Source organism: Rhinopithecus roxellana, chromosome 10, assembly GCF_007565055.1.
Source record: "Rhinopithecus roxellana isolate Shanxi Qingling chromosome 10, ASM756505v1, whole genome shotgun sequence".
NCBI lineage: Eukaryota > Metazoa > Chordata > Mammalia > Primates > Cercopithecidae > Rhinopithecus > Rhinopithecus roxellana.
Genome location: NC_044558.1, coordinates 58,775,747 through 58,803,441, shown reverse-complemented (window position 1 = coordinate 58,803,441; position 27,695 = coordinate 58,775,747). Strand labels below are relative to the sequence as shown.

The 27,695-nt window shown below is 50.9% G+C and overlaps 2 protein-coding genes across 2 annotated transcripts; one reads left to right on the top strand and one right to left on the bottom strand.

Moving 5' to 3' along the window:
- Positions 1-518: 518 nt before the first annotated feature.
- On the top strand, positions 519-14,050 carry LOC104670674 (keratin, type II cuticular Hb5-like). Its single transcript, XM_030939410.1, is given in 11 exon segments — positions 519-906; positions 3,505-3,713; positions 5,446-5,506; positions 6,552-6,647; positions 7,296-7,460; positions 7,682-7,726; positions 7,728-7,808; positions 9,511-9,718; positions 10,488-10,500; positions 12,515-12,546; positions 13,281-14,050. Coding segments are annotated over 11 exon segments (1,269 nt in total). The 5' UTR covers positions 519-699; the 3' UTR covers positions 13,433-14,050.
- A 5,356-nt stretch (positions 14,051-19,406) lies between these two features.
- LOC104670639 (keratin, type II cuticular Hb5) lies at positions 19,407-26,869 on the bottom strand. The gene is made up of 9 exons (XM_010373980.2): positions 26,374-26,869; positions 24,350-24,558; positions 23,697-23,757; positions 23,458-23,553; positions 22,639-22,803; positions 22,221-22,346; positions 21,615-21,835; positions 20,833-20,864; positions 19,407-20,412 (listed from the first exon to the last, which is right to left on the bottom strand). The coding sequence occupies exons 1-9, from the start codon at positions 26,791-26,793 to the stop codon at positions 20,219-20,221; spliced, it is 1,524 nt and encodes a 507-aa protein (XP_010372282.1). The 5' UTR covers positions 26,794-26,869; the 3' UTR covers positions 19,407-20,218.
- Positions 26,870-27,695: the final 826 nt, after the last annotated feature.

Genomic DNA, 27,695 nt, shown 5'->3' with positions numbered 1-27,695 from the left:
CGAATTGTAGCTAACAGCAATCATAGGGGAAGGCTTGAAGGGTTTGCCCCACAAGTGCCCAACCTGAAAGGATGGGCTGGGTGAGACCTTCGTGGGACATAGGGCCCTTGGAGTTTCAAGAATGTGCTGGCCCAAGCCTTGACTTGCCTGGTGGGATGAAGATTCCTGGTCCTCTCACAGGTTGGAGGGGAATTAGGGGCTTGATAGATGTGTCTAGGCCTGTGAGGTTGGAATGGCAGGGGCAGGTTTATTGGGATGCAGGGTCTCTTTGATATGCCTATTAAAAGAGGCAGATTTCAGTTTCCCTCAAGGTCTGCCTAGCGGGAGATTCCCATGCTCATAAATGGCATTAATAACGTTCTCTGCCTTTTATGTTGTCAGGAGGCCTGTCCCCTGCCCAATAAAAGGTGATAACAGGCCTCCAGTGTGAGACTGTGTCATCCTTCAGTCCTCAGACCAGGGGACTGTCCCGCAGAGCAGAGGCAAGGCGAGCCAATCCTACCGCATCAGCTCTGGCTGCAGGGTCAAGAACTTTAGCTCCTGTTCTGCCATTGTGTCCAAGCCTGGGGATCGCAGCTGTGTCAGTGCCACGGCCCATCATGGGGGCAGTCCTGGGGGGCTAGGCTACAGGCGCCTGGGAGGCTTTGGCAGTCAGATCCTGTGTACGGTGTGGTCTCCCCGGATCACGGTGAGTTGTGGATGGCTCCTACACAGCAGAGGCAGGTTTGGCTACGGGCAGGGGGCCTTTGTAAGCTCAGACCGCCTTGCATCACATCTGTCACCATCAACGAAAGCCTCCTCATACTCCTCAACCTAGAGATCGACCCCAATGCCCAGTGTGTGAAGAATGAGGAGAAGGAGCAGATCAAGTGTCTCAACAACAAGTTTGCTGCCTTCATTGACAAGGTGGGTCTGTGTGTTTTTTCCTGGGACTGTGGTTTAGGAAGGGGAAAGGGACTTGGAACCTGATGATGGGGTGGTTCAAATTCTCCTGCCACTGACTAGCATGTGGCCTTGAGAACATGGCTGAATCAGGGTCTTTCAAATGTTGCCATGTGAGTCAAATGCAATAATGAATCTGAAACCACCAGATAGAACAGGAGGGTTTGCTGCTGCTGCTCACACGCAAGCAGCAAACATGATGTGTGTGCGCCGTCCATCTTCCTGATATCACCGGCACACAGTAGGAAGGTGTGGGCAGAGCAGGCAGCTCTGCTTAGGCATGTCTCACCTCCCCCTTAGAGAAGATGCTGCCATCCCTAGCATGGAGCAGGAGCCAGGATGCAGAGGGGTAAGAGGATCCTTTCCTGCTCCTCCTTGGAGGGGACATGATAGGAAGGCTGTGAACCCTTAAAACTTCTGTCCGAGGCACTTTATACCCTGAAGCACATGGATAGATTAAAGGCGGTGAGTGAGAAACTTAAAGCATGGTCCGGAGAGAGGCTGTTGAATTGTACTTTTCTGATGCTGCAGTTTCAGAGTCCTCCGGGTTGAGCGTATAGCTCTGGTTTCCTTTAACCTAATGATGCCCTCCCTAGGAGCTCACAGTCTTTGGGGGAGGGCAGCCACCAAAGTTTAAAGGAGGAGAAGCTCATCTTCCAGGGCTGAATGGTGTGCACATCTACATCCTGGGACTGGATGTAAGAAGGCACAAGCCAGGGCGATGGTGGGTGGAAGTTCTGCTCTCAGATCAACGCTACATCAGAAAAGGGCATATCTGTACACAGAGGTGCTGGGCGTCCATTGTTAACATACCGCTGGCTGTCCAGATTACTCTTCCCTTCCATCGGCACAAAGAAGCTGACCATAGAGTTAGGCAGGTTATTCATTGCACAAGGACACCTAGCAAGAGCAGGGGAGGCTGGAATCCAGCCCAGGCTTTGCTGGCAGAACCGTGGACCCTGGCAAGGGGCTGGAGGCATCTTTTCCTAATTTGGTCAAAAGCACAGGGAGAGCCCTGAGAGTGCAGGCTCAAAGGGGTCTCTGCATGTGGCCTTTGGGTATAACCCATGAATGCTGCTCTCTCTGTTGAGAGGTGTCTGTTCTGGGTCTGGAGAGAGGAACTTACACCACTGCATCAGGCTGGCTTTCCCCTCCCTTGGTGTTGCTGATGGCCACCCTCTTCCCTTCAGCCTTCTTCCTGCAGGCTCCAAACTGCACTGTGCTCCAGACTACAAAGTGCATTGATATGGTGGGTTTAATCCTGCCAGAGGACTGTCCCATGACCTGGGTCTGCATGTTAAAAACCAAGGCAGATGCCTTTTGGATAATCAGAGTTTTGGTTCCTTGTCCCACAAGCATGGACAGTCAGACAGTTGAGGGTTTGTACCAGGCTTGTACTCCCAAAAGGTTAGGGTCGAAGAAGAAATCACCTGCTTTAGGTATGGTAACTGCAGACTTCAACGGGGGTGGTCACATGAATGAAGCCAAACTTGAGAGGCATGCCCACCTAGAAGGGCAGTAACCACTGCTCACTCTAGTCACAGGCCTACCTAGCCTTGCCAGAACTTCTGGTATGTCAAGAGGGTCAGAGAGATCCAGATTCTTACTTGAAACCACTCAGTTATTAAATGTTGGCAACTAATCAGATCTCTATAAAACAATGTGCAAGCCAAGTAAGACATATCTGTGGGCCTGATAGGGCCTGCAGCTGCCTGTGTATCACTGCTAATGTATTTCTCCTGTCTTGTTTTACAATGAAATTCAGTGAGAATGAGGCGAAGTGGTGTGGTTGGTGACAGAGTTAGAGTGAGAGGTCTCCTAATTCCTGGCCTGGGATCCCCCATCCTGGGCTTCAGTGCCCCAGCATCAGAGTGAGGAAGAGTCATGGTGTGTACATTTTAAAATTGCTGTTGTACAAATGCCCACAAACTCAGCAGCTTAAAACAACACAAATTTACTACCTCAAAGACTGATGTTAAGGTGTCGGCAGGGCTGCATTTCTTTTTGGAGGCCCCAGGGAAGCATCTGTTTCCAGGGACATTCAGGCTTTTGGCAGAATTGAGGTCCTTGTGGTTGCAGGACTGAGGTCCCTGTTCTCTTGCTGGCTGGCTGCTGGAGGTTGTTCTCAGCTTCCAGAGGCTGTCCACATTCTTTGGCTTGTGGCACCCTCTTCATCTTCAAAGCCAGCAATAGCGAGTTGAGTCCTTCTCATGTTTCAAATCCTCCTAGTGCAGGCATCTTTGGGGGGGATCATTATTTGCCTACTATGCATAGTATGAAATATTTCTGCAGGATCAGATGTTAATTTCATTCTGTGTAGAATAAATGAATGTTTATAAATAGTGTGCTCTTTCTGGGAGTGGGGATGGGTGGAGGGAAGTTACCTGGGGACTACCTGTGACCTGCACTTTCAGACTTTGCCAATAATTTGGCCTCCTGGGGAAGGTCACAGGCTGCTGCAGGGCAGGGGCCATCTTCAAGGGCAGAAAGAGCTCTGGGGGACCAGGCAAACCCTACCCTCAGGCTTCCCTCTCAGTCTCTTTCCTCCTTCCTGAATGGCAGGTGCACTTCCTGGAGCAGCAGAACAAACTGCTGGAGACCAAGCTGCAGTTCTACCAGAACCGCGAGTGCTGCGAGAGCAACCTGGAGCCCCTGTTCCAGGGCTACATTGCGACTCTGCGGCGGGAGGCCGAGTGCATGGAGGCTGACAGCGGCAGGCTGGCCTCAGAGCTCAACTGCACGCAGGAGGTTCTGCAGGGCTGCAAGAAGAAGTGAGCATGACAGGGCTGGGATGGTTCTAGGCAGTGGAGTCGGTCTTAGCTGAGACCACACAACTCCTCCAGAAGCTGAGATTGCTGAAGGCCAGGGTTGTCCTGACGAGCTATCAGACACTTCTGCTTTACCCATCTGCTTTGTCTCATGTCAGCTCCTAGCTCTTGCAGCCCTTTGCTGGGGGCTGGGAAAATATTTATAGAGAAGAAGAGTTCCCAGTCTGGGAGGGATGGGACACACATCAGGGCACAGACTGACGCGGAGATGAAGAGACAGGAACAAATGAAACAGGAGGAGCAAGGCCAGCAGGGCTGGAGAGGAGGAGCCCGCGGCAGTCAGAGCTAGGACGGGGGAAAAGTGAAAGGCTCTGGAGAGATATCCGAAAATGAACTGGCTGAAGCCATTCCAAGTATCTGACGAACTTGGACTCTTTATTTATTCTGCAGATAAACCATCAGGTTCTTGTTCTGCAAGGCTCCACAATTCAAATACCAATATAAATCTGGGTTTTCCTGAGTTGTTTGGCTTGTCCATTACCTAGTCTAAACTCACTGGATCACTGTACTTACCTTGTAGATACAGACAGAGTGAAGGGTGATTTTGACCTCAATCAATCCTGGTAATTCTAACCCTCCTTGGGATTCTTGGAAGTTCAGGTTTTACCATCTGGCTGGACCCAGCAGTGGGTCCTCACCTCCTTTGGGGTGAAGCAAATGTAGACACAGTCCTCAGTGTGCAGGCATCAAGGTCTGTCTCCCACTCTGGGGGTGTGCGGGCTGGTAATTATAGAGCTGAGTGCTTACTGTAGCCCCAAATGACCGTGTAATTCAAAAGTTATGAAAACAGGCCAGGTGCAGTGGCTCACGCCTGTAATCCCAGCACTTTGGGAGGCCGAGGTAGGTGGATCACCTGAGGTCAGGAGTTCAAGACCAGCCTGGCCAACGTGATGAAACCCTGTCTCTACTGATAATACAAAAAAAATTTTAGCTGGGTGTGGTGGTGGACACCTGTAATCCCAGCTACTCGGGAGGCTGAGGCGGGAGAATCGCTTGAACCCGGGAGTTGGTGGTTGCAGTGAGCTGAGATTGCGCCATTGCACTCCAACCTGGGCAACAAGAGTGAAACTTCGTTTCAAAAAAAAAAAAAAAAAGTTATGAAAACCATGCTCTGGGAACTCTGGTCTTCCTTGTGGGGGCAGGGCTGCTCCGGGGCTGTAGTCTCACAGGCAAGAGGAAGAGGGCTGGGCTGGTGGAGGAGGGTGGGGGAATGGCTCGAACAAGAAGTTGCTTCTAGGAATTCAAGTCCTTGGATATTGGGGCAGAGGGAAGAAAACCTCATGCGGGGGGCTTCATAGAGCTCTGTGTTTTGTACAGTGCAGAATTTAAAGGCTCTGTGGAACATCGGTCTGTTTTTAAATAATTCCACAAATGTTTACCGAGTGCCTCACTGCACCTCAGGTGATTTAGACCAAGATACAAAGAGATTAAATGACTTGCCTCGGGTTTTGCAGCAACTTCAGTTAAGCTGGGACCAGATACCAGGGACCTGGACTTCAAGTCCAGTGTCCTTCCAATGGGTTCTTTGTGGCTAGGAAATAGAAGTCCAGAGAGGCCAAGCCTCTCTCCAAAGGCACAGAGAAAGGAGAAAACCAGGGAGTTTGGCACACCTGGGCTCTGGCCTGGCCAGGTCCTCAGTCCCAGAGGCCTTTCCACCTGGCTTGTCTCTCCTCAGGTATGAAGAAGAGCTGGTCCTGAGGGCCACAGCTGGGAACGAGTTCATGATGCTGAAGAAGGTGAGTGACTGTTCTCACATGGGAAGGATTAAATCCTGGACACTGGATGCTCTGATGCTGTGGGCCCTGTCAGGTTCCCATCAGCCCAATTGTTGGTGTTAAGGCACTGGAGCCCCTGGAACAAGAAGGTGAGTTTGGCCGCAGAAGCCACCTTGGAGCCCATGTAGGAACCCAGACGGTGCCAATGGCGGCTTCATAAAAAGAAAACTTCACCATGCACCTGCTTGGCTTTTTTTAAACTACCGGATTGGCTGAAATGTTCAATTTTAATTCTGTGTTTCTCTCTTGCGGGCATTGCCTCACCCTGTTATCCCAGACTAGGGGCTGGTTCTCAGCTTGTTAATGATTTAAAAGTGTGGCCATCATTCAGCACAATTGGTGATGATGGAAAAGCCCAGAGAAATAAAACTGTGAATGGTTTCCCTTTTGGTTCATGTTGCTGAGTGAAAGCACATGTGAATGTTCTTTAACAAGCAATTGCTTGCTTGCCAGCCTCCTTTTTTGTGAGCATCACAGAGTGGAGAGGGGGCTGGTGACAGATCTGCCAATAAAGCCTTGGCCTTGGTCCCAGGCAGGAGAGTCAGCTATTTGAGTGCTGGGTGTTGCCTGACCTGGGCTCTGAGGACAATCTACAGAGAGGCTCTGTGATTGTCACATGCTTGTGCTCTGTGGGTCAGTCTGGCTGGGAGGCAGCAGCCTGACGTTCTGGGCCGTGGCATCAGGCTTCCTTCTTTGGCAAGGTCGTCAGCTCTGGAGGGGGTCAGACCTCTTTCCACTTCATTTCCACACGTGGTCTCTTTTATGCAATGGGAGGTAATGTCATTGGCAGATAACAAAGGATCTGTCCCTTCTAGGGGGTCCCTGAAGGTGAAGATGAGAAGTCTAGGTTAGACTTGTAAGTGCAGGGTGGCTGGGCAGGGGCAGGCCAGAGGCAGAGAGGTGGGCCAGGAGGTGGTCTCAGGGCCCACTGAGGAGTGCTGAGGCTCAGGGGCACAGCAAGGGGGACAAAGGTCACTTCCCATCCTCTCGTGTCTGTCTCCACCAGGATGTAGACTGCGCCTATCTGCACAAGGCGGACCTGGAGGCCAACGTGGAGCCGCTGAGGGAGGAGCCAGTCTTCCTGCAGTCCCTCTACGAGGAGGTAAATCTCTCCCCCTCTTTGGAAGAGCAAGTGAGAGAGGGGGGAGGGGAGGGTTTCCTTTGAGTGTGGCCTGTCCTGGTTCCTCGGTTCTAGGGAAAACTGTACATTCTTGACTTTCCTAGGCTCGGATATTTTCTCTTCTGTGACCAGAGGGGATTTTTATCTTGTTCGGGTGGAAGTGGGTGATGCCCTTCCTTTAAGATGATTTGAAATAATGTGGTTAATTTCCACGTCGTGAAGTGGAGATCTGACAATTAATTTGTTAATTCAGGTAGTGTAAAAACCCAAGCAGATAATCCAGGCCTCTACCTCTGGCCAAGATCTGGCTGATTAGATTTGTGCACAGAGCTATAGCTGATCGGGATTATTCAGGCCCCGAGGCGGGGTGGCCCAGGGTGGCGGCATGCACATAAATCCAGCCCTGTTGATCCCTGTATTAGTAGAATTCCACGTTACATTGCTTCGAGGCCATGGTCCCAATTCCAGTCTTTTCCTCTTAGAACTATAGTTTTAAAATTTTCCTGACTTGCTGGTAGTTTTCTAATTTCAGAGTTGGGACTTCTTTTTTTTTTTTTTTTTTAAATTTCCTGAGGAGATAGGATCAGAAGGGGATTTGGAGTTGAGGGCACTGGTTGCTGTCTCCTACAGGAAATCCACCTCCCTCAATCACAAATCTCTGACACTTCTGTAGTGGTGAAGATGGACAACAGCCAGGAGCTCAACATGGACTTGGTTGTGGCCAAGATCAAGGCTCAGTATGATGATATTGCCAGTCGCAGCTGGGCGGAGGCCGAGACCTGGTACCAAACCAAGGTAGTCTGGAGGGCAGGACTGTCCCACTGAGACAGGAGGATAGCTGTGAGCCTCGAGTTTCTCTGGGAAACACACTTCTGCACTCTAGAGGGGCTGCCACTGTGGTCCCGGGTAGAGCAGGGCCAGAAGGCAGGAGAGCTGCGGAACAGCAGTCTGGCTGATTGGGTCGGGAACAGCAGCCTCTAGCCATTGTTTCTGCGTGTTTGCCTCTCAACCCACAGTGCGAGGAGGTGAAGGCCACAGTCACCCAGCAGGGTGAGAACCTCCCGCAGATCAAAGGATGAGCTCAATGAGCTGAACTGCATGATCCAGAGGCTGACGGCAGAGGTGGAGAACGCCAAGCAGCAGGTTGGGGGGCGCTGAGACCCCACTCCATACACCTGCCGCTTCTTGTCTGGTTCCTGCCTCCCTTCTATCTTCAGGGACTGCTATCATCTTTGGAGAGGCGTGTATGTGAACTGTGCCAGAGTACACTACTATAATCAGCATGCAAGGGCTCCTGTTCCAACACCTGCTATTTGGTTATAGCTATGTGATTTTAAAGTTGATTTAGCATATTGTGCTATGTGTACTGTGGCCATTGACCTTTTAAGGGACTGCCTCCTCTTGGCATTTAAAACACTTCCAAATTCTTGTGGATCTGATAGGTGTAAACTGGCACCTAATTGTTATTCTAATTTTCATTTCTTTGGTTAACCAGTGATAGGAAATCTTTCCCCATACACTTCCTAGTTATTTGTATTCCCCTTCTAAGAACTGTCTACTCATATATCTGCCCATTTTTCTATTGTGGCTCCCTTCTTTTTTCTTGGTGATTTGCAGTATTCCTTTGTCCATTCTATCTGGATTGTAAGCCTTCGTCAGTACACATGTTGCAATTAACTTTCCCTCAGTCTATCACTTGTCTGTTTGTCCTGTGTTGAACCCAAACCTTTAAGCTGGATGTGCCCAAATCCATTTTAAGTTCTTCCTTTAATGGTTTAGACTTAGAAGGTTTTGAGGTAATAGAGGTAGTCTCTTAAATTTCTCCCCCGTATTAGTTTTATAGTTTTACCTCTTGCATTTAGGTCTGTGATCCATCTGAACTTTATTTTATTTTTTTTGTATACACAGTGAGTAGGGTTCTAAATTAACTTTTCTACATATTGTAAGAAAATAGATTATGTAATTTATCCTTTCACCAGTGATTTGTAATACTACCTCCAGCATGACACTGAGCTCCCACACATGGCTGGCTCAGTCTCTGTCTTCTCCCTTCTAAGTTGCTGTTCTTCATCACTGTGCAGGATGTATCACTAGTAATTTGTTGTGGTTAAGAGCTGAGTAGTGAAATATGCGAATGGTTTACTTTTTAGATGTGAAATTAGAGAAGATTCGAAGTTGTCCCCGTAATAATAATGCTTTTGTTCATTTGATTCTGATATGCTTTCTTAAGTGGGGTGAAGGGAGGGGCAGTAATTAGCGTGTTGGTAGTTGTTGCACATGGGAGCTTCTTTCAGCAAGATGATCTCAGCAGACCAAAGAGTGAGACCCTGCACAGTGGCCTCTGAATACCTGAGCTTGGCGCTAATTAATTGCATAGCTTAGGGCAAGTCACAGCCTTTTGGAGTCTTAATTTCTTCATTTGCATAATGGGAATAATAATGCCTGTTGTGGCAAGCTTGCAGATTAACTTTGAAGGTCAAATAAGATAACATCTATGAAAGTACCTTGTAAATGAACAACGGTATATACAAGTATAAGGTAATATCACTAATAATGATCATTCCTATTTCAGTGCTAACATTTCCTCCCTCTAATGGCTCACCTGCCAAACTCAAGTCAGTTTTATGATACAGTGTACAAAAATAAAGGAAAAAAAAAATCCAAATGGGCCATGTCCCTGCCTAGTTAATTTTCCATTGATGTATTTCTTTTAAATAGTATTACGTTCAAAAGTTAACCATTTTGAATGGAGATAAAATAGGATGACCAAGGCCACTTGAGACCCACCAGAGTCCCCACAACCTGCACCCTTTTCAAACTCCTTCCCTTCTGTCCATCCCCACAGCGCTGCAAGCTGGAGGCCGCGGTGGCCCAGTCTGAGCAGCAGGGTGAGGCAGCCCTCAGCAATGCCCTCTGCAAGCTGGCTGAGCTGGAGGGCGCCCTGCAGAAGGCCAAGTAGGACATGGCCTGCCTGCTCAAGGAGTACCAGGAGGTGATGAACTCCAAGCTGGGCCTGGACGTGGAGATAGCCACTTATCGCAAACTCCTGGAGGGCGAGGGGATCTGGTGAGGATGGGGGCTCCAGGGTCCCTTCACGTCCCTACTCAGAGCTGGACTGAAATCCTCCAGGAAGAGAATGTTCAAACTGGGAAAGACTCTAGAAATCATGGACTCCAACCATGTCCCCACTTTGCAGATAGGGAAACTGACACCAGAGAGGGGAAGGGGCTTGCCTAAGAGCACAGCCAGTTAATGGCTCAGCTAAAATGTACTGGTCTCCGGGCTGGTCAACGATGCTCTTCTCCCTCCTGCACAGCCCCTCGGGCTGGAACCTGAAGCTCATTCCAAGGCCACTACTTTACCCTCTTGGCTAAAAGGATGTTTCTGTAATCAGCTTCAGTGGGTTCTTAAAGCTGGAATCATTCAGAAAATTAGTTAAAGGCCATTTGGTTTGGGATGTGAAAAGAATCCTATCAGCCTAGATAGCCTGGTGTTCAGGACCAGGGAATAGAAATGAGCAGCACAAGTTCTGTCCTTGCAGAGGAAGACAAGACAGACATACATCAGTCCTCCAGGGCCTGGGGTTAGTGGCCCAGAGAAGTTGTCAGAGAAGGAGGCCACCTTCTCAACAGCTGAGGAGAAGCTGTGCTGACAATTTGAGCCAAGAATTGAGGGCAGGTGAAGCCAGTGTAGGGCAGAGTGATGTGTATTTACACCTGGGATGGTTGCGTGGGCCTCTGGACTTGGGACGGCCACATCATTAGAGCTTCTAGCTGGGTCCCTTCAGGGTGGGGAGGATAGATTGGGTAGTAGAGTATAGAGGTGAAGAGCACAGGCCATGAGCTCACTCTGGGTTCAAATCCCACTTCCACCACTTAATAGTATATGACCTCTTTATACCTCAGTGTCTTCAGCTGTAAAACAGAGATAATCACAAAATCCACCCGTAAGGCTGTTGCAGGATTAAGTGAGTTTTCATGGAAGATAGCAAGCCCCAGTGGGAGGAGGTGATTGTCATGAGATGATGGTCAGGCCAGGCTGTCCCCGTGGAGAGGGAACTCATAGGCCTGGTCGGCTTTAGAAACCTTCCATGAAGTGGCACTGAGGGCAGCCTGGCCACGCTGCTGGACTTGGTCCATGCTTGACTCAAGCACACACACTTTTCTGTCAGCTTCCTCGGGGCTCCGGGTGAAGTCACAGGAGTTCTCTCTGCATTCGGACACTTAAGGCCCCAACCCACTCACTAGCATTCAGTGAGCAGCTGGCACTTGCACTGATTTTCATTATGATACTAATAATGAATTGATTAATATATCAGAATTATTAGTACACATCCCCAATACATGTGATTTTAAAGTTGATTTAGCATATTGTGCTATGTGTACTGTGGCCATTGACCTTTTAAGAGACTGCCTCCTCTTGGCATTTAAAACACTTAATTTAATTACATTAAGTAATGCTCATTGCTGCTAACACAGAAAATAAGAAAACAAAAGCATCCAGAGCCACTCAACTCAGATATAGCTGTCGCCAGCATTATGGTTCGACAGGCACCACCACGGGTACTGTGGGTTCCTTGAAAGGGCACAGTCCTAAGGCTGTGGCAATGCCAGACTGAGTGGCAGGAAACCGAGCCAGATGCATACATCCTCACTCGAAAGATGAGTGAAGAAGTATTTTGAGCTGGACAGAATGAGGCAGGGTAGAGCTTTCCTGGGGAAAAAGGTTTGAAGTGGGAAGCTACACAAAGGGAGACAGAACAGGAAGTGCAGAGGTGTGAGGGAGGAGGGAGTGTTTATAAAAAGCTCACTGCAGTGGCATAAATGTCTCATCATAAATGATATAGACATATTTTTTGAGACAGAGTCTCACTCTGTTGCCCAGGCTGGAGTGCAGTGGTGCAGTCTTGGCTCACTGCAACCTCCTCCTCCCGGATTCGAGTGATTCTTCTGCCTCAGCCTCCCAAGTAGCTGAGACTACAAGTACCTGCCACCATGCCCGGCTAATTTTTGTATTTTTAGTAGAAGCAGTGTTTCGCCATGTTGGCCAGGCTAGTCTCGAATTCCTGGGCTCAAGTGATCCACCTGCCTCCGTCTCCCAAGGTGCTGGGATTACAAAAATGAGATGTTTATAATGTTGGTAGCACACATATTGGATTTCCTTACTATGTGCCAGTCTGCATTTTAGGCACTTTCCATGTGGAACTCAATCAAACTTTACAATAATCCTTTCAGACGGGTATTATCATCCCCATTTTATGCTGGGGAAATTGAGGCACAGAAAGGTTAAGCGACCTGCCCAAGGTCACCCTGTTAGTAAGCGGCACAGCCAGATTTAAGTCCAGGTAGCCTGGCTTGAGAGTCCAGGCTCTTAACCACACCATACTCTTCTTCAGCCTCCCTCTGCATTGAATGAAATCAGGTAGATGTCTGGGGTATCATTTAATATCCTGGGACAAAAATGAATCTGTTTGTGTAATAGGCAAGCTTTTTCCTGCTCAGAGACATCTAACTAGGTAGCAGCAGCTTCCATCACCACTTGGGCTTTGTTGGCATTTCCAGCCAAGGGACCAGGAGGATGCGCCCCTCATCTCTACTTCTCAGTTCACCAAATTCCATGGCCGAAAGCCAAACATGGCATAAACTGGCCTTTTGGATCATGAAACCTAACACACTCCTGTCCTTTTGGGATCCCAGCAAGCAGGACCAACACTGATGCTGTCTGCAGCAGGTGGGTAGCCTGCCCCTGCCTCTTAGGGCCCCTTCCCTCCTTCAGCATGGAGGAGAACAGGTTTGGTGCAAAAGCAGAGGAACTCAGCACTAACTGTACACTCTTTCCTCTCCCCGCAGGCTGTGTGAAGGCGTGGGCTCAGTCAATATCTGTAAGTTGGGTGTGTGTGGGCATGGCTCTCTGGGGTGTCAGTAATCTTAGTATTAGATTGCATCTAACTGATGACCAAGCCTCTGTCTATGGAGTGATAGGAAAGGGACTCCTGAGCTGATGTCTCTGGGATCCAGACAAACTGAGGACCTCAAATATTTGACCATACATGGATCCACCTGGAACATCCATGAAGTCTAAGTTAATGAATGGGGCAAATTCTGAACCCCTATTTGGTTCTGCAAAAGTAGCTTAAGCCTTTTTGTTACACACAGAATACTACTCAAGTGGTATCATGTTCTAGTAAGAAAAAAATGTTAGGTTTATATTCTGATCATGTGGGTCTCTGCAGGCAACTTGTAAATCTCTATCTAGTAATCCAGTGTACACACAGCCTCTGGGCCAGGTGTCTGATTCCCATCCTTCCATTCCCCTCGCCTCTCTACCAATCATATTTCTAGATGACTCCTCTACTGTGATCTATCAGTTTTTGCTCAAAGATTGTATGAACACCTCTCAACATCAGCCTGGTCCAAGTAGAGTTCGGTGTGCAATTTGCTAACCACACTCCTGAAGAAGCAGATGGCAATGGGTTCAGGTTTGCCTGTAGTTTAAAAAGACTCATGTTGCTGGTCCCTCAGAGAAGGAAGAGAATTAATCATTGATTCTAAAGGATTCTGGGTCATAACATGTCTGAGATGGAAGAGAATTCTGACCTGTGTCTCTTGTCCGCAGGTGTGAGCCGTTCCCAGGGTGGTGTGGTCTGTGGGGACCTGGACTCCGCTGCCTCCCTTGGCTCAGAGGGTGTGGCCATCAGCAGTGGTGCACTGTGTTTCCCCTCTGTGGTGGGGGCCTGCTCCAGTGCCCAATCTGTGCGGTTTGCGTAGAGGGCGTGGGACTGTGGACTGACATGTTCTGATGGGGGCAGTGTCGGTTGGGGAGTGGAAATCTTTTCTCCTGCATGCCCAAATGTCAGTTCAGTAATTTCTCCTTACAGAGAACCCAGAACTAACTCTCCTGTTTCCTTCTTATTGGAGTTAGCGATTTACTTTTTGGGTGTAAACCCTGGGTTTGACGTTATTTTCACTTCCATTTCTTCTCCCCCTCCCTGTGGTCCAGGAAAGAAATAGAAAGGTTTTTTTTGATATAAATTGTTCAGTCATTGTCTTCCCCAATTAACTTCGGCTAACAGATGTTTGTTAAGTCCTCAGTGTGCCAGATCCTCTTGGAAAGAAGCCAGTTAGAGTGTGTGGAAACATTTCTGTGCTTTGCCCTTGGATGAGAGGGTCTCCAGATGCTGCCTCAGCATGGAAGGACAGTGGGAGTGTGGAGCTGGGCTCCTCACTTGCTCTGAGAGATTGTATATTCCCAGAGTCCCCCAACTATTCATGTGTCCAGATTGAAAGACTGACGGAGGCTAATCAGCTGGGTTTATACTGTTGGTTGCCTGGAAGTTCATTGTATTTGCATGATTCCTGTATGGCTCCTTCTTTCTTTTGGTGTGCTTGATTAAATATCAATGGCAAAAGACTTTTTCTTAGGTACCAAATTAATGCCTGCCTCCTTCATTGTCTTCCCAACCCACCCAAAGCCCTGACTGTCTTGGTGCATCTCACAATGTGGTCCACGGACCACCACCTGCATCAGAATCCCTGTGGGGTAGTTGCTAAATGTGCAGATCCTGGACTCCATCTGGAACTCTCAATCAAAAGTTCTAGAGATGAGCCCAGGAATCTGCATTTTAACAAACTTCCAGGTGATTCCTAGAAGAACTAAAGCTTGAGAACCACAGGTTTATGTTGGTATGTTGGTAGAGGGAAGAGGAGGGTCAAATAATTCCGGCCATGGAAGTAACTGTCCCTCTGATTCTCACCGGATCGGTCTAGCCCCTTTGCATTTCTCCTTTGTCTATGCTAAAAGGTCAGAGCCACAGTCTGGGCCACACACACCAGGGCAGGGTGGGGGCAAAGATACAAAAGGGGTGAGGAAGGGAGCCTATATTTGTTAAACACTTGCTAAGTGTCTGACACATTGTATATGTATTTCATTAATTTCTCATAGCAAGGAGAATATTATCCTCATTTTACATATAAATAAATTAAGGCTCAAAGAAGTAGCTTTACTAAGTTACCCAGCTAGTCTAGAATTCCAACTCAGGTCTGGGGAATGCCGCTGCTCGTAAATGTTTCCACAGCATTTCCCTAATTGCTCCTCAGGCTAAAAATTCTGGCTCATCAGATGCTCCTGGAGGAGTTCTGCCTGATGCTCCTTCACCAGCTGTCTGACACTTTGCAGACAAGATGGAAGGTGACACATAGGACCTCCTAGAAGCATTTGTAGAAACATCTCCCCATACCCTCTGCTCTCCAAGGATCTCGGACAGATCGTGTTGTGGGGCAGTTAATACAAGCTTCTTACATAGAAACCCAGGAGCAAAGCTCAGACCCGTGTTTGGAAGGCATTTGCCCTTCCAACCTGGTCAGAAGCAATTGATTGGTGAACTCTGTGTCTGGCCTACTCTTGAACTGACAGTTCCCTAGAAGTCCTACCTAGGGCTGTCTCACCTGTATGTGATGAATGGAGACAGGGGTTTCTGAGGGTCAATTTTCTTTCACTTGTGCAGGAAGAACTATTTCTCCCACCTTATTTTATTTGGAACTTTTTTTTAAGGTTTTTTTTTTTTTTTGTTTAAAGCCTGACTGGGTAGGAAACATTTTGGCCACAAGAATGCATATCTGATCTCATGACATGGAAAAGTCTTTAAATTTTTATTTTATTTTATTTCTTTTCTTCTCCAAGGTGCGCACGCACACTGCCAGACCTTCTGGTACCAGCTCCGGACCCACTATGGCAATGGGGTGGCACCCCGGCCTAGCGGCGGAGTCTGGGGGAGCAGGGTCTGGCCTTTTGACTACCCACGGGTTCGCTCCCCACATCCCACTCACTGCCGATGGGCAACCCCCTAGGGTCTTTAAGAAACCTCTGCGCCAGGATGCACTAGGCACCTAGACTTCGGAGAGGAGGGCGCCGACCCTGGCCAAGGTGCTACGGGCATGTCACGGGGCAGCCCTGAGCAGCCAACAACCCCCAAACACCCCGCCCACTACCCCAAAACGGCGGGCGGGTCGCGTCCAGCTCGCCCTCCTGTCCCTCCAGGCCCCTCACCACTGAGATTGGAGGTTACGAGCGGGACGCGGGGAGCTGTAGGGCAGGGGCGAAGCGGGGCGGCCGGGGGCCCAGGCGTGGAGAGCGGGCGCATTTGAGAGAGGTGCGGGCGGCGGGATCCTGGCGAACGGCAGATGACTCGGGAACCGGTCCCGGGCCAGAGGCGCCAAGGCGGGAACCCCGCGTGAGCCAAGGACGCAAGGCCCTTGCGGATCTGATCCCAGGGGTTCCAGCAGAGGGTCGCCGCGCCGTGCATCTAGAGATGCGCCCAGGGTACCTGGTGGCCGGACGTGACGGTGGGCAGGCAGGCAGGGCAGGGCACGGGGCGACCCGCGAGGAAAGCAAGGGTGGGGGTAGGAGGGTGGGGATAGGGAGGCCCCTGACTCTCGTGGGTTGGGGGGGTGGGGGACAATGGTGGCCTCAACGGGAGACAGGGCCAAAGTGGGGACCGGCAGGGAGGACCTGCAGGTCCCTTATTACGCAGTAAACTGTCCCCACCCGGGTGACCTGCGAACCACCGAGGCTAGGGAAGTCCTGCTGGCCTGGACTGTGACTCGCCTTCCCATCCCGAGTCTCTAGCACCCAGAGGGCCAGCACTGCACGGGCGCCTTAACAGAGAAGAGCCTTAGAACGGTTCTCCTCTGCCACGCAGTTCTTCTGATGCCTTCAGTCTCTGTTTCAGGGACCACAATGGCCAGGCAGGGACTTGACCTGGGCTGACCGAGGTCTATCTTAGTAGGGTGGTGCTCCCCTTGTCTCTGTCTCCCGGACCAAAGGGTCTTACAGGGGCCTGCCCATCACAGTCCGGATCCCACGGAGCAGCGGTAAAGCCAGGTTAAAAGGGTCTCCAGAGTGACTCTGACGACACTCTGGGGGTCTCAGGGGGACATTCACTGCCCTGGGGCATGGGACTGTCAAATGGGGAAGGGTCTGTGTTTCCTTTTTGATGGTGGTGGACGGACTATTATCTGAGTGCCTTGGGTATTTTCTTCATTTTTAATGCGTAAGCTTATCCTGAGTGCTGTCCTTCCCCGCCTCACTTCACTCCCTGGCTGCTCTCTTGCCAACATGAGGGAGCCCCCGGTTTTTGAACAAATCGGAAATGAGCAGGGATTTCCAGGCATACACAGGTTGGGGATTGGGGGAGGCAGGAAGGAGGCCTGAGGCTGTGTGAACTAAGCCTCTCCCATTGCTTGTTCTGCCTGGCACATCCCTACACCCAAGGAGAGTGGTGCTTAGTGCCCATGTCATTTTTGCTCTAATCTTCAATGAGCAAAGCACTTAGTACAGTCACCTCCTAATGCTTATGTTCCCAGAGAGAGGCAGGGGTGTGAATAACCCAGACAAGGGGACATGAATTCCCACATGGTCATGTCCGTGTCTACACAGAACACACTTGGTAATTTTCTTGATAATGTGGTTAATTTGTGTTCCTAACTATGCTTGGCTAAGGTGAGTAGTAACACAAAATTCTATTTTTCTGAGATCCCAAAGATTGAAGTAGGGAACAGTTAGAGACACGGGCTGGGGGAAGGAACTCTCTTGGGCATAGGTGTTTGTGAGGATGGGTTGAAGCAGAGTGGGTTGAGAATTGGTGGAGGAGTGTTAGTGGTTTCAGGAGAAAGGAAAAGATGACAGATCCCAAGCGTATCTGTTTCTTTGAAAGGATTATTTTCCATGCTTTGAATCCTCTGGAAGTTTTACGTGTTTGTGGGCAAGGATATCACTAATATTTACATAAGAATTGCATACAGACAGCAGGTCTAATTTTCTCTGATGCTGGTGTTAGCTTGGTTTGTGATGTTTCTAAGGAGGAGGGAGCCCAGGACAGAGATCTGGGATCACTCCCATGGCCCACTTTATTGTTTGGGCCTCTTGAACTTCTGGCTTTTCCTCGATCTCTCGATTTCAGGTCACTTGATGTCTTCAGAATTTTTTTCTTTCTAATAAAATGTTAATCCCTAGTTACCTTTGGACTGTACCCTTTGCATTCCATGGGGAATAGTTCTTTGATCAGGAGAGAGCTGCAGGAGCCCTAGCATCTTTTGAGCCAGAAGAGCTTGCTGTGGGTTTTTGCTGTTGGCTGCAAGGAGGGCTGGGGCAGAGGCTTACCTCCCTATAAGCAAAAGGCACCTCTGGCCAGCTGAATCTGTTGAATGGTATTTGCACACAAAGCACAGAAATGTGTGAAAAAAGTTATTCCTATCTCCCAGGTTCTGGCTGTTTGACTTTTCAATCCATGGTGCCATTATTTTTTGGGTATCAGATTTGGCATTTTAGTTTTGCTCAGCCCAGATCCATGGGAGCATTAAGCTGTTTTCCCCAAGCATAGACTCACTGTAGCATCTCAGAACCACAGGAGACAGCAGACCTGGTAAGGACTCTACCTACTCATCTCACAGACCCCAGACTGACATGCAAGGCATGGAAGCCACTTTCTGCCCAAGGACTCGCCGAGACCTGGCAGTCTTGGCAGAATTGGGGCTCAAATTTCCATTTCCTGATGTTTTAGCCCCTGGGATTTAACATTTCCTGTGGGTGAATAATATTCCCTAAGTTGAAAGTTGGCCTATTGTGATTGTCACCATGCTCTCAGGGCCCAAAGAGCTGGGAGAAAGGAGGCAGCAGGCAAGAGACCTGGAGGAGGCCTGCCAGGTGTCTGCTAGCAAACCTCAAACAGAGCAGCAGCCTGAGCACTCAGAAGCAGCCAGCAGCCTCCTGTGGGGCTACAGCCCTTTGGGCCTGAAGTGAGCATGCACAGGGCCTTAGCTTCTCCTTGCAGGGAAAGAGGATGTGGGATGGATCAGCATGGAGGGGCTGGCAGACGCCGGCCTGATGACAGTGACAGCTAATGGGACTGGATGTCTCTACCTCCGGCTGCACCAGCTGCCTGCATTCATCCAGCACATCCCAGGCCTGGCATATCTTGGAGCTCCATCCTGGGACTCAGTGGAAGGTCAGAGCCAGGAGGAGATACTTCCCGTCCTCATGGAACTTCCAGCTTCATCCAGGTCCAGACACACCCATTGACATCCCTGGCCCAGATCCACAGAGACAGAACCAGAGATTCTCAGGGTTCCAGACACTATGTGATGGGGGAGGGGTGTGGGGTGGAGGGTGTGGGCATAAGGGTGGTAGCTATGGGGAGCAGAGGAGGGCCCTGAGCAAAGGCAAATGGGAGGAGGGATGTGGAATGAGCTATGTGTCCACAAGGGGTATGTAGGAGAGAGTGGCTCTGGGCTGCCTCAGAGGGTAGACTTGTCTTCTTGGGGTAGAGTCCATGATTGGGAGGATGAGCGCTGCGTGGAGGGGTTAGACAGAGCTGAGGAGTAGCTGGGGAAGGAGGTGATGGAGGGAGCCTGCATTTGGCATAAGAAGCACACACATGTGTGGGGAAGTGACTTGAGCCAGGCAGGAGCAGGTGAGAGCGGTGAGTTTGGGATGGAGTTCTGGCTGCTGGGAGTACGCAGGGTGGGTCGGGGAGAAAGAGGCCATTCGGGGGGAGCTGGGCTGTGGTCCAGGCCTGAGGGGATTGAGGGCGACCAAGTGGAATCAGACTGCGGAAGTGGACAGGAAGCAGCAGAGTTTCTGGGGGGTGACTGGGGAAATACTACATGGGGAGGGGGCTGGGATTGGTCAGCTGCAGAAGAAGCAAGAAGGGAGTGGAGAAGTTGTTGTTCACAAGACCACACATCCTTGCATCGCAGCGGCGTTTATTGAAACACAGATTGAGACAACCCAGAAGGCAATGCACCCATAGACAGTCATAAGAGGGAGACCTAGGAAGTGGCTGGACTCTCTGTCCCACCAGCTCTGCATTGGACAGTCCCCACCAGCACCCAGCAAGGGGGCATCTGGAGCAGCCGTGGAGTCTTCTTTGAAATGTACAAAGGTGCACTGAATAGTAAGACCTGTCCAAAGTTCCCTAACCAGGGGCTGTAGGCAAAAGGATGCCGCACAATAATGGGCCTCTTGACTGCGAGGTCACATGAGGAGCCTGGCTGGAACAGGTTAGCCCAGAAGCAGGAAGGCAGTCCGAGAGAGAAGCAAAACATGAACGGGAATGAACAGGCAAGTGCTTGCTGGGGGACCATTCTACCCAGCCAGGAGGAGGGGGCTGCTGGAGAGGGACTTTCTCCCTGTTGTGGCTGGATGGTTAGGATGGCGCCTCCACCCAGGAGGTGGAGCTTCCCTGCTGACCACCACGCTGGGGGACTGGTCTTGTCCCTGAGAACTTGGGGAATAATGCAAATTGGCTACTGGTATTTTGGAGCTAAGTAGGAGTTAAGTGAAGGGCTGGGAACGCCTCTGTAAACGCTGCCAGGAGGACAACTAGGACGCATCTCCCTAGCACGAGACGATGCAGGGGAGCAGCCCGAGGGTCTTTCCCTCTGTAGGAACATCCGGAAGATTCTGGAAGCAAGCACACATTTTACATTCACATGCCATTCAGTGCAGTGATGCAGGCATGTAGGCGGTTGGCAGGAAGCCCTGGCTCCATGACTCTACTAGGCAAAGCGGACCGACCGGCTACTCCCGCAGCTGAAGCTGGAGGAGCGAGGCTGGCAGGGGGCACAGGAGTCAGGGGCCATCACTGTGAAGCTGCCCCCTATGGCTGAGGGGCCAGAAGTGATCTGGCGCCCTGTGGTGGTGCTATAGGAGAGGCCCCCAGAGGAGACTCCGCCACGGGAGCTGCTGACACCTGTGGAGAGAGGAGACATGGAGGGGTGAGCAGCTCCCTGCGATCTCACCCCCCCTACAACAAGCCCCAGGGCACTGCAGGAGCTGCCTCCCTCTCCAAGGAATTGGTGGTCAACAACGCAGGCTCTATTCCTGAGATGCACAGTCCATCTAGGGGACTGTGGCAGGAAGGAAGTGAGGACCCTTGGACCCTGGGGAGCAAAGCTTCCAGGCCACAGGTCTATGGCCTATAGCTCACTGTCAACACTAGTGAAGAGCACTCAGATCTGCTTTCTCTAACACCTGTCATGGCCCCCACTGAGGAGCCAGGGGAGGGTGAAACAGTTGGGGGAACACTCGAGGCTCCATGGGTTAGGCCAATGAGTTCAGCTTTTCCATCGAAAAAGCCATTTTTCTAGGAGAATTTCAGGCAGATACTCACAGACATTCACGGAGCCCACACCTTCACACAGCCTAGGGAGAAGGAAAACTCTGTTAGTTGCAGACACTGAGTTGGATTCCTTGAGACTGATGGTTGCTTGGGGACAGAGAGGGTTATGCTGTGTACAGAGTCTACCTCTGAGAGGGAAGAAGGGCTCCCCCAAATCTGCATTACATGCTTTCTTTCTTTGCTGGTTTTAACCATGAAGACAAGGCTGTCTGATTTTCAGCAGCAGCGGGTGAGATTATGAACAGTGCCCCTAGTTTGAGTGATGGTGACCAGCCTGGATGGTGCCAATCAAGCTCACAGGAAGGAGAGTTGAATCAGATACAGCAGGGTATGAAAGGACTTTGTGGTTAATGAAGAGCTAAATGCATATAGAAGTGCATCATCATCATAACACACAGGACTATGTGGCAGGCCACGCAGCAGCTTCAGTAGGAAGCTATTCAACAAGGACGGATTTGGGAGGCATGAGACTTGGGTGCAGGTACCAGCTCTTCTGCTTATTAACTGTGCAGCCGTGATAAAGGCATTGAATTCTGAGCCTACTTCTTTATCTTTACATGGGAAAAACCATACCTATCTTATTGGATTGTGAAGATTATAAAATAAACACTTAGCACAGGTTGAGCACAGAAGCATTCAGTTATCATTATTATTATTGGAGCTATTGTACTAGCCATGGCCAGAGTTGTAGCTCACACTCAGCTCAAGGAAACTCACTCCTGGAGGACCACAGCCTCCACATCTGAAATCCCACAAAGTCCTCTTAGCCCCACCTGTGTTCCTCGCCCTCCAGCAGGCGCCTGTAGGTGGCGATCTCGATGTCCAGGCCCAGCTTGGAGTTCATCACTTCCTGGTACTCCTTGAGCAGGCAGGCCATGTCCTGCTTGGCCTTCTGCAGGGCACCCTCCAGCTCAGCCAGCTTGCAGCGGGCATCACTGAGGGCCGCCTCACCCTGCTGCTCTGCCTCGGCCACAGCAGCCTCCAGCTTGGCACGCTATCAGGGTGGAGATATGAGGGCCAGGATGAGAGAGAGAAGGCACAGCTTGGCTCGCCCAAGCTGATGGAGCTAGGGCAGGGAGAGGAGGGTCCTGGAGAGAAGGTTGGCCTATGGCCAGGTAGTTAATGGGCCTGTGAACACAAGGGAGGAGATGGGTGGGCTTTTCACCATCTCTCCTTGATGGCAGTCACAGGGTGGCCAAGGAAGTGGCTGGATCCTCCTTTTGGAAGTTAGTGACATGGCCTGAGTGCTGTGAGATATGATAGAGCCCTTGCCCTCCTTCTGGGTCCCTGCTTCCTCATGGGCACGATGTGAGGCCTGATTAAGGGCCAGGTGCTGCAGCCTGCCCGTGCTGGATATTTGAATCCTCCACAGACCCCACCTGGCACTTGGCATTCTCAATCTCGGCCGTCAACCTCTGGATCATGCGGTTCAGCTCGTTGATCTCCTCCTTGGTGCGGCGCAGGGTCTCCCCATGCCTGATCACCGTGGCCTTCATCTCCTCACACTGGGGGAAGTAGAGATGCTCATGAGGCTCAGGGTGGGACCTCCCATTCATTCAGGGCACCACGGATGATTGTGCAGGTTGTACAGTGCTCAGCCTGTGCAACCACACATGGCAGTCCTGCCTGGCCACCCTAACCTGAGAACTATTGGACTTTCGCGTACTGTCCTCATGGATCAGAATCCCCAGGCAAGAGAATAGGTGCCTCACATCCCTCTAATCACATCCCTTCTAATAGATGCCTCACATCCCTCCCACTGCCATGCTTAGCAGGCAGGTGTCCTGTGCCACTCACCTTGCTACGGTACCAGGACTCAGCCTCGGCCCGGCTGCGGCTGGCAACATCGTCATACTGAGCCTTGATCTCAGCGACGATGCAGTCCATGTTCAGGTCTCGGCTGTTGTCCATCTTGACTATGACCGAGGTGTCTGAGATGTGGGCTTGGAGAACACGGATCTCCTGTGGGGCCAACAGCCAGTGCATTTGCTTCTGGTACCTGATCTGTCTGGGTCATGTGATCCTCCCCAGGGGGCAATGTCCACTCCCTAGACCAGGCACTGGTCATGAAGGTTACATGACTTCTGCTCCTACCACCTTCACTCATGCACAGGCTCCTTACAAACAACAAAGCTGAAAGGGGCTGTAGAGGCCATCTGGGAACAGTGTCTGCCTTAAAAGTGGGAAAACTGAGGCCCAGAGGGTGAAAAAGGTCTGATCCAAAGTCACCCAGCAGGGAAGTTGGGGTTTGGATGCCAGGATGAGTTATTAGTCCATTAATGAGGACCATGCCCTATGTGCAAAGCCATCCTGACCCCCACCACACATGCACACTTGGTGCCCATCTCTAGACTGGCACCCACACAGGCAGCACACCAACACCCAGAGGTCACAGACACAGAGCAGCCCAAGAACATGTACACCCCATGCTCCTCACACACATGAACTTGGACATGGCCTCTGTATTGTGGGCCGCGGCACGTATGTGCAAGCTCTTTTCACACTTACGTTGCACATTGGCAAACATAGGCACACACATGCACCCTTGCCTCACTGCTCCCCTGTCTCCAAAACACCTCTCCACCTTCCCTGGCTGGGTGGCAGGTGCCCCCTTACCTCTTCATAGAGGCGCCTCAGGAAGCTAGACTCCTCCACCAGGGCCTCCACATTGGCCTCCAGGTCTGATTTCCGCAGGTAGGCGCAGTCAACGTCCTGGCAGTGGGACAAAGAGGAGGGGACATGCATGTGAGAGGAAACCAAAGGAAGGTGCCTTTGGTCAGTATGGTGACACTGCCCCTCGCTGGAGTTTGCACTGATGGGCCCCCCTCCTCTTTGCCCCATGACCAGCCCCTCACCTTCTTTAGAACCACAAACTCATTCTCTGCCGTGGCTCTCAGGGCCACCTCCTCTTCATACCTGGTGTGGGAGAGAGAGAGGCCTGGAGCTGAGAAATTGGACCTTGAATACCATCCCACTCCTGGGCAAGTTCTTCAGGGGATTGAAAAGGGGTTAATCCCCTCCAGATGTTGTCTTGGCCCCTCCAGGATCTATTCTCTGTATTATTCATGGGCTAGCCCTTGTCCCAGCCTGGCTTCATTCCACTGCAGTGCTTCTGCCTCTGAGATGGGGTTAGGAATGCACATTCCTTCCCCCAAGTCTAAAATCATCTGTGCATCCTAGGTGCCAAGAGAGCTGGTTCCATTGGCAGGGAGATCACAAAGCCCATGCCATAAAGGTAAGCAGAGAAGGGCAGGGACATACAGAGTGTCAGAATTCCACTGGATTTCCTCTCTTCATTCCCCAGAAGTAGCTCTAAGCTCACAGGGGTGGAGTCTTAGAGGTGAATCCCAGGAATCTGAAGACATCTAGGCCCCACTGGATATCTGCTCTGGGTTCCAGGCAGCCTGCTAGAGGAATCTGAAAGAATCTGTGGCAAGAGGGCTATGGGCAGAGCCTCCCAGCGTTCTCTCTGAGTTTCCCCTGAGTCCCCCCAGCTTGCTGCACTCACTTCTTCTTGAAGCCCTCCAGCACCTCCTGCACGTGGTTGAGTTCTGAGGCCAGCCTCCCGCTGTCGGCCTCCACACACTCAGCCTCCCGCCGCAGAGTCTCAATGTAGCCACTGAACAGTGGCTCCAGGTTGCTCTCGCAGCAGCGCTGGTTCTGGTAGAACTGCCACTTGGTCTCCAGCAGCTTGTTCTGCTGCTCCAGGAAGCGCACCTGCCATTCAGGTGGAGAGAAGAGGGTCAGAGGGAGTCTAGCGGAAGGCGCCTGGTTTCCCACAGCTCTCTCTGCCCTCGGATGCTGGCTGAATGGGCTGAGCCATAAAGCTGAGTGTCTGCGGCTCCAGGGGCCCATTCCCAGGCCCCCAGGGAGGCAGTTGTGGGTGTGAGGGAAAGCAACCTGACTCAAAGCCAAAGGTCTGTTTCAAGTCCCAGTTTTGATACTTTAAAGGGCAAGTTGTTTAACCTCCTGGGGCTCAGTTTTCTCCTTTCTAAAATGGAGCGAATAGTGCCTGTCTTAGCACTGGTGTGAAGATTGAACAAGTTAATGCATATCAAGTGCTTAGAACAGTCCCTGACATGTAGTAAATGCTCAGTGTATTTAACTATTATTATAATTACCAGTTGTCCTTCACTTGCTCATATATGCAACAAACACTTATTAAATATTTATTACTTAGTGCCAAGGCCTGTGCTAAGATATACCTATCCATGTCTAATATCTGTGTCTATGTCTATATCACCTAACAATTCTATCCAATTATCACAGCCCTGTGGGATGTAGATATTACTTAACCCATGTTGCACATGGGGAAATTGAGACTTCAAGTTATGAAATGCCCAGTTCATGGTAAGCGATAGTCTTACCATGAGATAGGCATGTTCTGCCTGCCCCTACGGCACGTCTGAGCTGCTCATATACACCCACTCAGCTCCAAGTTGCTGTCTGATAAGTGGAGATGCTGATACCCACCCCAAACCATCACTGTGAAGATAGACTCAGATTACTAAAGAAAGAGTGAAAACGGGAAGGTCACTGCATCTGCCCCCAAACCCTGATCCTAGACCCCCAAAGCTGGTCCTTCTGCTCTGCTAGAGGCCTGTGGACACAGGAGGAGCCTGTGAAGGAGGCTCCCAGTCTCCCCCTACAAAACTTTCTTGAGAGGCGGACTCACAGCTATGCAGAGTTCCCCACACTCTGGGTGCATTAGGGGGCCTCCTCCTGCCAGCCTGGCCACCTCCCTGTCTGCATTTCGGCTCTCTCTCGTGAAGGGGCTGCCAGGCCTGGGTTGGCTGTCACACCTCCTCACCTACCACTGTCCTTGGAAAATAATGATAATAGCAGCTAACATGTATTGAGTGCTATTTGCCATTATGTTTCATGTATGGACTCATTAATCCTCACAGGTGGATGAGGCAGGTCCTGTTATCCAGCAGAGTAACCTGTCTGGGGTCTCACATGCTGAGTGATGCAGCAAGGACTTGGGGGAGGCAGCGTGGCTCTGGGCATTACCTCAGCCCCTTCACTGGCTGCCTGGCTAGGAGCACAAGGCCTTTTGGTCTCCCCGTTATCTCCCACTCTTCCAGCATCTGCTGCCCAGTCTGGTTTTTCAGACACAGTTCTGATAGTCCGATGTCATCTTGGCTCAAGAAACACACTCAAACACATATACACACTCACATGCAGACACACACATATGCTCACACATGTACCCACACTCACACATATACACACACCACACACACACATACATGCACACACACCGCTACACACACACACGCACGCACACACATGCACACACACACATACACACACTTTGGATCACAGGCTCAATTTCTAGACCACACCTGAACCTCATTAAATACTGCGGGAGTTAAGTGATGGAAACTGACCCTTCCACCTGTATGGGTCTGCACGTCATTCCCTCTGCTGCCTCAAACCGGCAGCCATCCTGTCTCCTCAGCGGACTGGGACCTCGCCAAGGGAGGGCAGGGCTGGAGGCTTCTCTGGACCGTCTCAGGCCTCACCCACCTTGTCGATGAAGGCTGCGAACCTGCTGTTAAGGGACTTGATCTGCTCCTTCTCCTCCTGCTTCACACACTGCGCGTTGGGGTCAATCTCCAGGTTGAGGGGCGTGAGGAGGCTCTCGTTGACAGACACGGTGGTGATGCATGGGGGGCTGGGCCCGCACACGCCCCCGGAGCGGTAGCCAAAGCTGCGTCCGCAGGAGCCGGCGCGGAAGCCACCCACAGCTATCCGGGGCCCGCAAGAGCCCAGGTTGCAGAGGCTGCGGCTGCCGAAGCCGGTCAGCCCCCGGTAGCAGGACACCCCTCGGTAGGGGGCGGCGCTGATGCAGCAGCGGTTGCCAGTTTTAGGGGCCACAGCTGAGCAGGAGCTGAAGTTCCTGGTGACCCCGCATCCTGAGCTGATCCTGTAGGAGCGGCACGACATCGTGTGAGGCTGAGCAGAGTCTGAGAAGCAGCGGAAGGCGATGCAGGCGGCAGAGTGCGAGGCTCAGGATCCTTCTGGTCTCTCTGATCCTCCCTGGTCCTTTTATTGGTGGGGAGAGCTGGGGTTGGCTGCATAAAAGAAGTGAAAAGCCATTTTATGTTGTTTATGAGCTTGGGAAGTTTGCCAGCAACTCCCCACGGACTCATCTTAAAGGTGAGCTCAGCAGCGACTCTGGGGCTCCGTGAAGTCTTGAAGATGTTATTAAGGAGACTGCGTTTGCACTTTTCATCTTCAAAGCTCGTTTACATACATTAAGTAATTATTTTTCTCACAGTCTCTCTGTGAGATGGCCTCAACCCACACTTGGAGACGGATTTGAACTCCACAACAGCCTGGGGGTGGCTGGGTTTGGGATACAGGCCGGGGCCATTGTCTCAAGGGAGAGGTTGGAGGGTCCTGGGTTAGGTGAGACTTGGCGGATCATTGCATCCATCTGTCTGGTTCCACAGAGGACACATTCTCAAGTAAATAATTGCATTTCAGGGGCCAATCGGTCAGGTGAATCCCCCCTCTTCTAGGCAGCATTGCTTGGAATGTGGTTCAGGACCAGAGCAGTCGGTTTGACTATGCCCGCGCCAGGATAGAGGTCTGGGGCAGATGATCTCTTGGAACCTTCTGGATTCCAGCCCAGAAGGCGCTGGTCGAGAGCTTTCATTTCTCACCCAGCAAAAGTGCAAACCACACAACTCTCAGTGGCCACAAGAATGGCCACTTGCAGATTATGGGGAGACTCCCTCTAGCCACTTTCTTCCATTTGGTCGAAAGGATTGGGGAACTCAACTTTGGGATAACCTGGGAGCTATAAGTTTGCTGTGGGCACCTTTCCTTTGCTCTTTAAGAAA